The following is a 15,345-nucleotide window of genomic DNA, read 5'->3' on the forward strand; positions in this document are numbered from 1 at the left end:
AAAATAAGTCATATTTTACAGCTCTGAAGTAATCTAAGGTCTGTATTTCACAGTTATGACAACATAGCTGTCAAATATGGCTTTTTAAAGTGTTACATATGAACCCAGACAACTTTTTATGGTAGCATTTGCCTCAGGGAGCAATGTAAGGTGAGCCTTGAATGATCTGAAATTCAGCTACTTGAGAAACTCTCTCTTTCCCTGTTTTTTGTCCAAGCTGTTGAGATAAGCTCGAGTGTTTCTTTAGTCAGGTCTTAGGATACAACACTATGAGATAAGGGGAAGGGGGAGGAATAGCTCAGTAGTTTGAGCATTGGCCTGCTAAACCCAGGGTTGTGAGCTCAAGCCCTGAGGGAGCCATTTGGGGATTGGTCCTGCTTTGAGCAGGGGGTTGGACTAGATGACCTCTTGAGGTCCCTTCCATCCCTAATAATCTATGATTCTATGATAGATTGCAGGGTCTTCTCAATACATATCCTTCCCTCACCTATGGAACTCTCTTATCCTGCTTGTTTGCTGGAGTTGATATATTACTGCTTTCACGTCATATTACTGCACCTACTTAGACAGATATTTAGTTTAGAATTTTGTTCTTGGCTGGTCAGTGAATGTTGCCATTGGGCAACAATAACAGTAATGACTGGACTGTCAAGTGTAGATGCTTCTGTTTGATTTAATTAAATTGTAGAAACTGTTAGGTGACTAAGTACAATGAGTGATCTGTATTAATAGGTATATAATGTATATTTTAATTAAACATCATCTACCTTTCAGGTAAAATATGGTAGCTGCTTCACGCAGTAGAGGAAGACTATGATTTACATAAAAAATACATCTCAGGATTAGTCTGCCATCAAAAACGATTCAGTTTTCTTTCTGTGTTCACTGTGATGTCATCAAAACATTCTGAAGAGTGTGTGGCCTTATAGCTCAGTTTCTTGTGGAGTATTACAGTGATTAACAGGAGTCGTAATCTTTGCACAGTCAACAATAATAGTAATTATTTTCAATGAACACTTTTGTGCACTCAAATAAGTAAAAAAGAGAGTCTAAATTTCACAGGATGTGATAAGTGAGGGTCATAAACAGACCAGAAAAGTAGGGTGGGAGAGGAAGGACAAAGTTTACAGTAATATCTCAGACTTAATCAATAAGGCATAGTCATATCTATATAGTTTCTTTAAACTAGTTTATCTGTGTTTCTTTTAATGCTTCATAAGACAAGGTGGCTGAGGTAGTATCTCTTATTGGACCAGCTTCTGTTGATGAGAGAGACAAGCATTCGAGCTTACACGGAGCTCTTCTTCAAGTCTGGGAAATGTAGAGTGTCACAGTTGTCTTGTAAATATTTGAGGCAGGCAGCGATGATGTCACTGTGAGGGATGTTGGTATATCGGGAAATAATATATATGGTGGTGAGGATGGTGTTCTGAGGGAGATAGTTAACATTGTGGAGTTTGCGGAAGAAGTCAGTTGTGTCCTGGAGGAAGCTGGCCCTTTGTGTAGTGAGTGGTTTGAGGATGGGTTCTATGAGTGCCGACATTTCTTCAGTGAGAGTGCCGTGGCCAGTTATGATGGGTCTGCCTGGGTTCCCTGGTCGAAGGACCTTGGGGTGGATTTCTGGGGGACGAGTTTATAGAGTGTTTCTTGGAGTTGTTTGGGGAAAGATTTGATGATATCCTTAAATTCCTGGGTAAATTGTGGTGTGGGGTCTTCTTTAATTTCCATATACTAGGTGGTGTCAGACAGTTGTCAGTTGGCCTTGTTAATGTAGTCGTCATGGTTGAGCACTATGATGGCACCCTTTGTCTGTTGGTTTGATCACTACCTGGTGGTTAGATTTCAGGGACTGTATAGCTGTCCCCTTGGCTTCATGGCAGTACAGAGCTTTTAGGATGGATGTAAATGAGGTGAGAGAGGTGGCTTGGTTGAATAGGTTTAGGAAGCTTGTTTCATACATAGGTGGCAGCACATAGGAAGGCCTACAGTATAGTAAAATAATATATAAAACATTGCCATTATAGAATTTAACAGTGAAATTATTCTACTGCAGAAATCATAGTTGAACAGTAGCATGGACATCCAATAGGTGGATGTTACTCTTCACTAAATTTTCTCTTTAATATGTGTTTAAAGTCCAAGATACTTTTATCTTCCAGCCACAAATCAGGTTCCCATGATGCATACAGAAGACAAGAATGTTTGAGGTACCTATGATGGCCTTTGGTATGGAAAACACATTTTTTAATAACTGTTTGTTTTGTAGATCCCATTCAGCTCTGAAATACAGCTAACTGCCGTCCACCCCAAACTTGGTAGTACTCCAGTCCGTAGTGCAGGATAGCAGTTTAAATCAAATGCATAATTCAACCAATAAATAAAAATAATATTCCAGCCATGTTTTTGTTGATGTGGACTGGAATGTTGTAGAGTCTGATCTGATCTGTCAAGGTTAGCTGTTCATACAGTTCCAAATATTTTTAACGTTTTAAACCTGAATAGCTTATCTCTGTTGCTGATGATGATAATTAGCAAGCCAGCTGTATAAAAAGTCTTTTAGCTAGTGGATTTCTGGAAAGGAAGAACTGAACTTCAAGAATCTCAGTGAATAACATATGTGTTTTAAAAACAAATAGTTTTTAACTGAGAATATCACTGATGTATTTTTTTTTTGCACAATACGAGGCATGTATTGACGATTGATTTGGGTGTACTTCTACCACAGCACATTTTAAAATTAGTTTTAGAATTTTACATATCCTTTTGGCATCTTTTGGTGTCCCTAGCCTCTGTTGCACGAAGCTGGGAATGGGTGACAGGGGAGGGATCACTTGATTACCTGTTCTGTTCATTCCCTCTGAAGCACCTGTCATTGGCCACTGTCAGGAGCCAGGATACTGGGCTAGATGGACCTTTGGTCTGACCCAGTATGGCCGTTCTTATATTCTTAATTAACTAAATTGAATGAGTTTGCTAAAATGTAGCCAGCTTAAAAGCCACTGTCAATTTATTAAGGGCTAGACCTTTGCTTCTAGCCCCGAGTGTGGGGTTGTGTGTAACTGTGCTGCCCTAGGAGAAACTCTCAGGCAGAATTGTGACTCCCTCATTATTCCCATGAGCTTCCAGTCTACTTTGGTTCCCCCCAGTCCATATCTCTCCTCCATCCCTTTTCCATTCACTTGTTTGCATATGGGGGGAGGGGACTAGTCGCCCTACTCAACTTATCTACCTCCCTGTGCCTGGAGCAGCCATCTGAGCAGGCTGCGCAGTTAGGAGGATGAGCCTTACAACCCCTTACTCCCCGTACATCTGCGTTAGGCTGGGCCACAATGTGGCCCGAAGGCTTTAAAAGCTAAAACATCTCAAAACTGTTATCTGGGGAGAAATATTCTGCAAAGTCTGAATATTTATTTTATTTTAAAATCCACCACTGTGATCCCCGAGCCCCACAGAAACATAACACGTCTCCATTTCAGTGTGATCACACCAGAGCACAGCATGTACACTGCCTGCCTGAGCTGCTCCTTTTTCTCTGTGGTAGCAGCCGTCTAACAAAACACTGCATTTTATTCAGAGGAGACTATAATGAACTGGGCACACTGTAGCAGCACCCTAGTGCAAGTCCCTCGAGAGGTGGGTGTAACCAACCTGGTGTCCTGGAGGAAATAAACTATACAGCAAGCTCATATAGTACTCTAGGGTGGGGAGCAATATAACGTTTACCAAATAATGAGGGACAAATTGAAACACATTTTCTAAGCTTGTAAGAAAGCATTGCAGGTAATGGAGAGTGGAAAAACTTTATTGACCCTTTCACCAGGTTCAAGGTGATAAAATAACTGTTGTTTTGTAGCTCTGTTTAAACTCATTGGCTGCCAGATAGTTAATGCTTCTTAATATCCCCTTGAGAAGTGTTAGTGGGGGTTCAGAAAGTATTTCTGTGTTCTTTTGAAAATGTATTTTCTTTCTTATTATTTCTGCCAACTGATATGTGAAGTGGGTGCACAGTGTCAGTTTGTCTGCATTGCAGCCCAGCTGTTCTGAAAACATCATTTAGAAGCTTAAAAATATTTGTGAGGGCTTGGGAGGGGGGCTGGGCATGAGGGTTTACTATAGTCTCTGTATTAGCTGTTTTCCTGAGTTTTAGGTTAGTTTTTTCCCCCTCCTGAGTTTATTAATGAACCCGAATCTTTATTTGAATATAGTGAATGAAAGGCACTAATGAGGAAAAAGATCTAACGTAGATCTGAATTACAGACCAGTAATTAGCATGCAGTGATGTTTTTAATCACATATCTCTAAGGGCTGATTAATCTCAGAATAGCTTTCAATTATAAATCCCAGTGTGTGTGTTTCAGTCAGGGGATGCTTATTAGTACTTTTTAAAAGTGCTGTAAAACAATGACATTCTCTTCTGTATGGGACATTTGCTTGCCCTTGTTCAAAACTCGGCAAGTACAAAGTAATAGTTTAATACTTTTATATTTGGGAATGGTAAATATCTAACACGTCTCACCATCATTTAAACCAATGTGTTCTATTAGTCCTGGCATTTCTTTTAAGAACACAGTGAATGAGCTGTTATATAATAGCTTTTGATGAAAATGCAGGCCCTAATTAATTTGTACTTTTATAATGACCATCCGTGTGGAAGAGAGCTTAATACATGACTGGGTTAAAATGCTTAACTACCTTCTTTGTGGTGGAAATGTGTGGTGGATGTGCTGAACTGCAGCCATCCATGTTGATGTGGGTAGTGCTGCTGAATGGCATATTTTGAGGAGCGAGACAAGGATTATACTGAGCGTGTAATTGTAGGGGACTGGATGTATGGCTCAGGGGATTAGTAATGGGTTCTAACATCTTTTATCTCTAGGTTGCTGGTCTGTCTGTAGTTCTGGTTTGTAGTAACTGATAGCTGTTCAGTATATGATTTGAAATGAATTTGGTGTCAGTCTAGTTCCCAGCAGAGAGGTACAAAACTCGCCACTATTGCCCTCCTTGTTGGCAGTCCCAGCAGACTGGCTAAGGACTGGGGTAGCTGGGAAGACTGAACTGTTGGTGGGAATGTGGAGAAGCTGGCATGGTCACTGCCCTGCAGTATGTCCTATTCTACAACCCAGTAAGTGACTTCAGTCTCCAGAGCTTCTGAGCTGGTATTTTTCACCATCACTTCATTTTTTAAAATGTGATTTCCTGAAACCTATCTGGCTTTAACGTTGGGTTCCTTTTTTGTGGGTCTGAAGAGCCCATTATGAGAATTGAATTGTTACGTGCTTCCTAGTCAAAATGATCTGGATACATTCACATTTAAGGAGGTTGCACATGCTTGAGTTGCGTTCTTAGATGCTTGTGCTGACTATCATTAGACATGTTAAACTTTATGAGTGAAATGTTCAAACTGAAGTCTTTTTCTGCTTTTGCAGTACAGATAAGTTCATATGATGTGACTAGCTTTATATCATATATCTTAAAAATAACAAATTTCCTCTTGTCTTTTCAATATATCACAATTAGAAGTTAACTGTGCTGACCCCTGGTCTGCGATGCCTAGGACAGCATGAGATGGATACTACAGTTCTTAATCAGGCATTGTCAATGTGAGTTTTGCCTGAGTAATTATTGCATCGTGATACTGAAATCCTAAACGTTCAAAAGTAACTAATTTCTCGACTACATATGTCTAATGAAGCTGTTAGGAAAAAAAAATGAACTTATGCCTTTTCACTGCTATTTCCCTCCCCTCCCCCCAAAGTTATTCATTAAGATTCTTCTAAATGTAATTGACTGTGCAAGTTTACAGCAGCCACAGGATTTATGGGCTGTGTAAAGAAATTAGAGTAGATTGTTGGGCTCAGGGAGACATCGTATTCCCATATTTCATCTGGCACTTCAGTTTGAAAATGTCACCCTTTGTTGTGCTTGAGGTATTAATTGCAATGGTCTGTCCTGCTCTTTTCCAAGCCAGGGTTTTAGTTCTCAACATGTGTATTTTTTCTGACAAGAGCCATACACATGGCTGCCAGAGTAGGTTAAGCAGATATCCTTTTAAAAAACATGCATGGGGGGTGGGGGTGGAGCAGAGGGAGGAGGAAATTGGGTCCATTTTTATTTCTGTGAATTGTCCAGTAGAGGGTGATGTAAGGTGACGTAGCCAGTACTTGTGCCCTTTTTTGGAAGGGTAGATTTCTTTGATTTTAATTTGTTTTCCTTATTCCTCTTTTTCTAAGAAAAGAGTTCAGGCCACCCAAAACTGCATTCCCATTTGTTAGTAGAGCACTGACAGTGTTATGTAATAACTGTGAAGTGGACGAGCACTCTGGATAATAATATGCAAATAAGCAGAGCAAGCAAAAAACCACTTTGCTCCAGAATCCAAACCTCCATCCCTTCTTGCCAGAAGAGGGGGAAGATCCTCAACTCGTGTAAATTGTCATAGCTCCATTGACGTCAATGGAGTTATAACCGTTTATTCCAGCTGAGGCTTTGCCGCCAGAGTCTTTGAAGAGAAGTAGAGGTACACTTATGGTGTTTAGCTCCTATTTAAAATAAAATTGGAGTGTGAAGACAAATATCTACCAGTCGATTTTAGAAATAAAGATGCAGAAACCCACAGGGAGATTTAAATAGAGATTAATTCAAAGAATGAATGAAGCAAAATGACAGTGGAAAAAGTGATACGGAAAATACCAGAGGTTTTTCCTTTGGCATAAGGAATTTTCAAATTGTTCTTAGTTGAAAGTTAAATACACACATGCTTGAAAGAGTTGTGAATTAAATTTGTCAGACAAATCCCATCTTGCTTTCACAACTCCTGAAGAGGATTAACTTTGAAAAATATGCCACAGAAACAAGTGTTTAGTGGGGTGACTTTGTCAAGTGTTGAGGATTAGCCCAAAAAGATAAAGACCTTTTTTAGATAGATTTACTTTTTTTGGCTCATGAGAACATACAGTAAACACATATTTTAAAGGATCTAATTTTCTGTTCATGAAAAAGGAACTAGTCATTTATAACATTTTCCATTTCATAACCCTCCATTTGTGAAAAGGTAAAAGCAGCATCTTCCGTTCAAAGGATAACTGCGCCCTCTATTGCATCTGATCCACCTGAAAAAAAAAAAAAGATGCTGTGATAATACCACACAGCACTAACTCAACTGTTCAGATGATGTCCAAGCAAATCCTCCATTCTAAAAAACGTGGTGGAAAATTTCAACATGAGAGTTCAGCTGTACAATTTCTCAGAGCCAGGGATTCTCTGTTATATCAAAGTTGTAAATGTGAGGCCAGATAGTTTACATTATAGTGATTTATAACTGTTGACATATCCTCCATTCAAGCTGTGTGCTGTTCAAGTTTGTATTTGTTTTTTATGGGGAATGTTTAAAAATGGATAAATATTACTTTTGCCTGGTCAGAGCTTTAGAGGGGAAAAAACAATTATACATAAAGGATGTTTTGTTTTTGGACACTGCTGAGTTCTCTTTTCCTTTCTTCTTTTTTTGTTACTAACTCTGGCCATTGCAATGAAGCCAAAGATTTGAGTCTATTTATAAGCAAGTTTGCTTCTTGAGAGATGTACAGTTCTGAATGCATTTGACCGCATTCCTCCCACTTCAGATTGAGTTTGGTATATGCAATTCTTACCAGCCCCTGTTTAAGCTTGTTGATGCAAAAATAGTTTTTAACATCTGTAAAGTAACAGCTGGACTACAGCAAATACAGGTCTCTTTGTATTATTCAGTTACAAACAAATTTCAATATTTCTTTAATGGGCTGCAGGCCTTGCTAACTCATGGATACTCTTGAGTTACAGGGTGTTCTTGGTAGGGAAATAAGAACATATTTATAATGGGGGTTTAAGGTTTTCTCTGAAATATTGTATTGCACTGATATAATTGTCAGGTCCAAGCTAGAGGAAATGTACTTTTAAAATGTTGCTGAAGTTATAGGTGAAACATATTTCTTACCCCATCATTCACTTCCATCTTGAGTCCAACAGTTACTGGATGGAAAAAAATGAGAATATAGGATTATGTGTATGGACCCCAGGACTGATCAGCTTTTGATTTGTGCAGTGGGGTTTGAAAAACATGCTGAAAGCAAGAAGTCACAGCTGGATGTACTAGAGGTGGTCTGTAAGGAGCAAGGTGAAAAACAGAATTGGCATTCCTTATAATCTAATAGCCTAGTATGTGGGAATAAATTGATGTTTAATAAAACAGAAATGATGGAAAATCAGTTACGTGAAGACAACATGAAAATTCATGGCACATAGACAGGAGAAGGTAAAAAGATGTTTGTTTTTCTGAAAGAATCATTTACTCAATTAATTTAACTAAATAATAATCCAATCCTTGATTCCCTTCAGTGGTGGCTCGACTGCAAGCAGTATGTGCGGGAATACCTTTCTCCAGGCCTCATCCATCGCTGTCCCTAGTCACAGATGCATCAGCGATGGGATGGGATGCACACCTAGGAAGACTCAGGACCCAAGGTGTCTGGTCCCAGGCAGAACTTCCGCTGCACATCAATGTCAGTGAGGTGTATGCGGTTTGCCTTGCTTGCCAGATGTTTCAAACCCATCTACAGGGGAGATGTGTATCAGTATTGACAGACAATACCACAGCGATGTTCTATATAAACAAGAAGTCAGGAAGTCTTCAAACTGTGGGACTTCTGCATTGCCCATTCAATACATTATACATTCCAACAGAACCCATTTACTCTGAACAGGGGTATCTCAGAGTAAATCATATGTTGGGCCTGATTAGTGACATCAAGTACAAAGTCTCTGGTCCTTATAACTAGTACAGGGAGATTTTGGTTTTCCTTCAGTGTGGGTCCATTAGGCCCCGGCCAAATATTTGGTCCTGACTCTTGTGCAAAAACTTGTATTACAATATATAGAAATCACATACCCATGAAACTTCATGAAAATTGTGAGGGTGTATTTAAGCACTGACTTTCTGTAAATTAGGATAATAGTCAGCCATATGGCAACTGACCCAGCCTCCATGAATAGCAGGAATAGAACCACAATTAGAGCATAATATATAACAATTATACATGAGTTACTTTTCTCTTTTTGGTAGCTTTACTTGGCTGCTTTATTCATACTTTCTCTTGACAGCCTTTTATGTAATGAAATGTAAAAGTAATTTAAAGCTATTTATTTGGACTACAAAAACAAGTAAACTTTCCACCAGATAACTAGATTCTAGCTTAGCCATATTGAGTTGGTTTTCAGTTTCTAGACTCAGGTTTAAAAGCACAAATTTGTTGTCTTGCACTAGTCTGTTCATAAACAATGAGTGTGAGAACAGATACTAATTAAACAAACTATTTTTTCAGAGCACTGCAGCTAAAATATTAGCACAGTAGGATAAAGCGACAAGGAGTCCTGTGGCACCTTATAGACTAAAGAACGCTCTAGTAAAAGTAGCCACCAATGACTGCGCCTCACATTAAGCAGGGCAGGGACGGCGACTGTTTACAATACTCTGGCAATGTAAGGAATCCTCTTGAAGTGATGGGATGCTAGATGGGTTGGGATCTGAGTTACTACAGAGAATTCTTTCCTGGGTGCTGGCTGGTGAATCTTGCCCACATGCTCAGGGTTTAACTGATCGCCATATTTGGGGTCGGGAAGGAATTTTCCTCCAGGGCAGATTGGCAGAGGCCCTGGAGGTTTTTCGCCTTCCTCTGCAGCATGGGGCAGGGGTCACTTTCTGGAGGATTCTCTGCAGCTTGAGGTCTTCAAACTGCAATTTGGGGACTTCGATAACTCAGACATAGGCTAGGGGTTTGTTATAGAAGTGGATGGGTGGGATTCTGTGGCCTGCGTTGTGCAGGAGGTCAGACTAGATGATCATAATGGTCCCTTCTGACCTTAAAGTCTATGAATCTATGAATCTATAAGTGGATGTAAATGTAATTTTACACCCACTTTAAGATGCCTTTACTCACCTCTGGCAGGTAAGGGGGAGAGAGAGAGAGAGTGATTTTGCAGCAGCTGCAGATCAGAGTGGCGATGCTGACCCAGGAGACCAGAAGAGAGAGGAAGTTATATAAGTAAATGCCAGGCAGGAGAAGCCCTCTTTTACCTGGATCAGGTGGAGCAGCACCCGTGGAAGTGGTGAAATAGCAGGTTTGGTCAGGATCCACTGTCAGCATTGCGCTGGTTGCTTCTTTCTCAGGGGAGCTGGGAAGGAATTTGTTCTTCCCTCCATTGGTGAGGGAAAAAGGGAAAGTGTGTGTGTGCGCGTGGTGGTGGTTTGCCTTCCCCACAGCTGGTTCAGGGAGGGGGCTTCGTTGGGGCGAACATGGCACAGGAATTAGGCCATGATATAGCAACTCATTATGTTGATTTGGGACGGATGTCCAGTGCAGGTGCTCCGCAGGGAAGGGATACAGCGATCTGATAAATGGAGTAGTAAAGGATTTAAAGGAGGTATTTGTTAAAGGAGCAGAAACAGAATAGTTCAGGGCTTCTATGACTAACCCCTCCCCCTTTATAGCCCATCTTAACACTCATTAAAGGATTGGGGGAGGGTAAGGTCCCAGAAGCAGGTGGGCTGGGGAACCAGGATGGGAAAGGGGGAGGGTTGATGGACGCACCCCTGTTGTATGTTGAAATGATCATGGAATTACCTGAACTGTGCACTTTTTTTTTTGCTGGGTACTCCCAGATAATTGTTAATAAAGTTGTGGCCTAATTAAACTACATCCAGTGTCTCCTGTCCTTCCTAAATAGCTGGACAGTGAGCACTATTGTACTAAAGATCATTTAGTGGTTCTAGAATAAGCCTTCAAAAAGATTAAAGTGGAAGTTTTCCATTGTGGAATAGGGTTCCTTTGTTTTGTTTTGTGTTTCAATAACTGAGCCCCCTGAACTGGGTCCTTTAAAATGAAAATATGTAGCTCATTAGTCATCTGCTGTAAGGACTAGGCTCATCTAATCTTTATTTAAACAATAAATAAAATGTTAAGTTATTAATATAACACAGTTGTCCACTGTACAAGCGCAGTAACATTTAATGTCTTTAATATTTTCATTATGGTTTCCTGTACTAATATAGATTCATACTCTCTTTATGGAATGCTACAGTGTGTGGCAAGGCGCACCCCATTACGTTACCATATAGTGAAGAAGTCATTATTGGGAGTGGGGGGGGGCAAGAATGGGGAGTGAAATCCACATTTCTAAGAATTTCCTAAATGTATATTTATATGATTTACCAAAATAGCACAGAGAAAACGGTTACAAATTATCAAGGAAATAAAATACAATTAAGTTTTTTCTAAATCCATGTTGACATGACAATGCTGTCTATATACATGAGACATTATGGTCTCAGTTAAACTTAAAAAATGCCCTCCAAATAATAGTCCAACATAAAAGGAAGGGAATACAGGACTGATGCTGAATTTTAATCATCCCTGTTGTGTTAGGTATTTTAAGGTTCATCCAAATAGATGATCTGACGTACCATGTGTGCTGCCAGAACCATGTGTAACTGAGCTTTAACTAGCTGTGTCTCAGTTTGTGGATGCACACAAAAACCTTGTCCCCATGCTCTGCGACTCTGTTCCAGTCTCTTTTTTCAGAGAAGGATTCTTGACTGTGTCAGTATCTCAGTATTGCTAACCCCAAATGTTACAAAATGGAATCAGGCTTCAAAAAAATTGTGATTAGTTAAAAATCCCGGAATTAAAAAAAATACACTTTTGGTTCTTTTTTATTTATCTTCTAGTTTTTAAATTTTAGGATACACTTTTCTCTGCAACGAGGGCTAGCAACTTACATATTTTTTAATGGAGGTTGAGATTCTCATGAAATCCTGACTCCAGCAATTGGGGCGTTAAGAAAAATACACAAGACTTGCAATAAAATCACAAGAGTTGGCAACACTTTGCCTGCTCACAAGAACAGAACAGTTTAGTCCTCCATGTTGCAATACTGAATGCACTGCAGATATGATATAATCTTCAATAGCTCCAGTCAGGCAATCCAGAGGAACAGCATGATTTGGTATGTGTATTACAGAAAGTTGCTTTCCAACCTTGAAGGAAGATGGTGTGCTGGCAGATGCTGAACAGGTGGATTGAGGATTAGAGATGCTGAGAAAAATTGAAAATTTTGCTACTTCGATGGTCCATTCACCTTCTTGTCACTACCTTCTGAGTTTCTTCTTGTAGCATAACTTGCATTTATAGCAAAAATACCTGTGTGAATTTGTCATGTTCCAGAGAGTAAACTATAACAAAAGCCTTTTTATTGTTCCTGAATTTGTAACCTGACCCGTAGGCTAGTAATGAAACTGCAGGCGAAGCATGAGGGTAACATAAACATTCTTCATCTGCTTATTCTCTGTTTGTTTGTTAGTTTCCCACCTATCCATTATTGCATGGCAACTGGCATGGAGATGTGCAAACGAAATAAGGTTGGATTTTGTCTTTTCTTTTTCTTTCCAGAGGGTACTCAGAGCACAGTGTCAGCAACTAATGAAATCCAGCCGAACCAGCCACAGGCGCTACACTATGCACTGGCTAATGCTCAACAGGTTCAAATCCACCAAATAGGAGAAGATGGCCAAGTCCAAGTAGTATGTACTCATTCTTCATAATCTCTTCCAGTTTAAAAAGTCCAGAACACTGAACATTTTATGTGCCACATAGCTCAGATTCAGCTCTTTCTGTGCTCCAAAAAGATGATTAGCTTATATCCCCACACCTGGGCCTCTTAATCATGTTTCAAAAAAATCCCACCCTCCAAATAGTAATCCATCCATTTATGATTCACGTGTCTTCCTTTTTTTTGTAAAATGCATTCAAAACCCTTTTGGGACATCTGTTAGCTGAATCCTTTACATGTGCGTTCATTTAAATGTATGTATATAAGCAAAAGCTGTAAATATTGATGTTAAATTATAAAAAAACGTTTTAATAAACTTAACATTTTGACCCAAATCCACAAAAGCCAGGAAATGTAAAAGTTAAGCCTGACACTACTATAATAAGTCAAGCCATTGTGCTTTTTAAATGCATGGTGTTGGTATACTCTGAGGAAACTTTCCCTGGCTTTTGTAGTTTTATGTCACAATCTTAATGCAAGAACTATTTTGTATGTAATTCAATATTTTTAAAGGAAAAAGCAGAAGTGAGGTGAAAAAGTTATTGGAATATGTAGTATTGTGGACCCCTGGCTTTCCGAATTAAGACGTTATTATCTGTATTAATGTGTTGTGCTTAGGAGCCCTAGTAATGGACCAGGACCCCATTGTGCTAAGTGCCGTGCAAACAGAAAACAAAAAGTTGATCCCGTCCCCAAAGAGCTTACTATCTGAGTATAAAATAAGAGAAGACAAATGGAGACAGAGGAGTACAAGGAAACAATGAGACAATATTGGTCAGCATGATAGGCAGTGGTAGAGGTAGAGAAGGGAGAAGCAATGGAGGGATGCAATGAGGAGAGAGTAACATGATCTGAGCAATGAGCCAGGAAAATGATCTTTGCAGCAGCATTCTGAATGGATATAGTAAAGCAAGATTGCTTTTGACAAGGTCAGAGAAAAGGATTTTACAGTAATTGAGATGTAAGATGATGAAAGTTTGAACAAGACTTTTAACTGTGTAGATGCACAGGAAAGGCCATACTGCAGAGGTGCTACGCACAAAGAATCTTCAATACGTAGACTTGAACATAGCCTGGCTGTGAGGACTTCTGAGTTGAAGATAATACCCTGAGTGACAGGCAGGATGGTGGTGGTGCCTACTGCAATCAAGAAAGGAAGTATCAGGGAGAGCTTGCGTGGAGGGTTGGGGAGAGGAAGGGAGCAGGAGATTAAGAACTCTGTTTAAGACATATTAAGCTTGATCTGATGCTAGGCATCCATTAAAAGATATCAGAGAGACATGCCAAGATTTTAGTTTGGAGAGAAGGTCTGGAGTGGAGAGGTAGATCTGCGAGTCATCAGCATAGAAGTGGTTGAATTTGTGTTTGTAGATAAGATTATCCAGACATAAGATGTAGAGGGAGAAGAGGAGACTAAGGACGGAGCCCTCTGGAAACTCCCTCAAAAAGTTGAAAACGGGATGAGACAGATCAAGGATAGGCTGAAGAAGTGGTTAGAGACTTAGGAGGAGAACCAGGCAAAAATAGAGTTAAAGAAGCCAAAGGAGGACAAGATTTCAAGAAGAGCAGCATGGTCAATGGAGTCAAAGGCAGCAGACAGGTCAATGAGGCTGAGGATAGAGTACTGATTTTGAGCTTTGGTTAGGAAGAGGTCATTAGAGACTTGGGTGAGAGCGATTTTAGAGGAGTGACAGGGTGGAGGCCAAATTAGAGAGGCTCTAGGATAGAATCGGAGGAGAGGAACTCCAAACAGCAGGTTCAGATATTTTAGAGATGAAAGGGAAAAGGGGTGGCAGTTTGAGAGGAAAATGGTGTCAAGGATGGGGGTTTTTTAGATGGCAGAGGTTTAAGCATGCTTGTATTGTGGAGATAACAAGCCAGAAGAGAGTGAGAGGTTAAGAGGAGGAGTAAGGAAGGTTGGATGGGACTGGGTATGAGAGAGAGAGTGAATCCTGGAGCTATGAGTCTGGCTTTAAGAAAAACAGCAGATACCATGTGAGACTTGCCATAAAATAGCAAGAGTTGGCAACAGTGCATCAAGCAAGTCTTTCAGGCCTAAAGATTAAGGCAGAGCTGATTTTCAGAGGTACTAAAAACTCACAACACTCATTAATTTAAGTGGGAGCTGCAAGTGCCCAACATGTCCGACAATCAGTTCATAAATACTTAGTGTATTTGCGATTTTTACTTGTCGATTATTATATAATTCCATATTTAGTATTGCAACAGTCTGTAGCAATCTGTGTTATTTATTTACGTAACATCAAGCAACTTTTCTCTGTTGTAGGGGAATTGCCTGGTGAAATAAAGCTGGCATAATCAGGGCCTGAAGGGAACATGCAATGTACTCTGATTTTTCACAGGCACAAAAGTACCTAGGGATCCATTCTAGCCAACATAAATTAGAGCAGGCCTGTAGCTACTGGAATTTGTGCCCCAGGATCAGAAGGAGGTATGGCTCCATGTCTGTCCTCCTTTTCTCAGAGGCACCAAGTGGTGATAAACTGGTATAAACTTTTTTTTATGAGAGTCTGTCCTAACTTGTACAGCATCGCACAATTGGCTTGATGCAATTATGAATTTTTACAGCTTTCCTTGGAGCATCATGCACAATGGATGGCAAATCCTATATTTCTCTGGAAAGGACCATTGCCTCCAAACAGCAACATATCACAGGCTAATTGCTTTCCTTGAGGGTCTGTAGGC

The 15,345-nt window shown here is 39.9% G+C and overlaps 1 protein-coding gene across 3 annotated transcripts in view; it reads left to right on the top strand.

The window, feature by feature from the left end:
- Nucleotides 1–15,345, top strand: part of LOC120384706 (BTG3 associated nuclear protein) — a 247,863-nt gene that overhangs the window by 127,879 nt on the left and 104,639 nt on the right. For all 3 annotated transcript variants that reach the window (XM_039503693.1, XM_039503694.1, XM_039503695.1), the window contains one exon: nucleotides 12,480–12,610. In XM_039503693.1, coding sequence (XP_039359627.1) covers nucleotides 12,480–12,610 — 131 coding nt within the window. The remainder of the gene's footprint in view (nucleotides 1–12,479; nucleotides 12,611–15,345) is intronic.

This window comes from Mauremys reevesii, linkage group 16, assembly GCF_016161935.1.
Source record: "Mauremys reevesii isolate NIE-2019 linkage group 16, ASM1616193v1, whole genome shotgun sequence".
NCBI classification, from domain to species: Eukaryota; Metazoa; Chordata; order Testudines; family Geoemydidae; genus Mauremys; species Mauremys reevesii.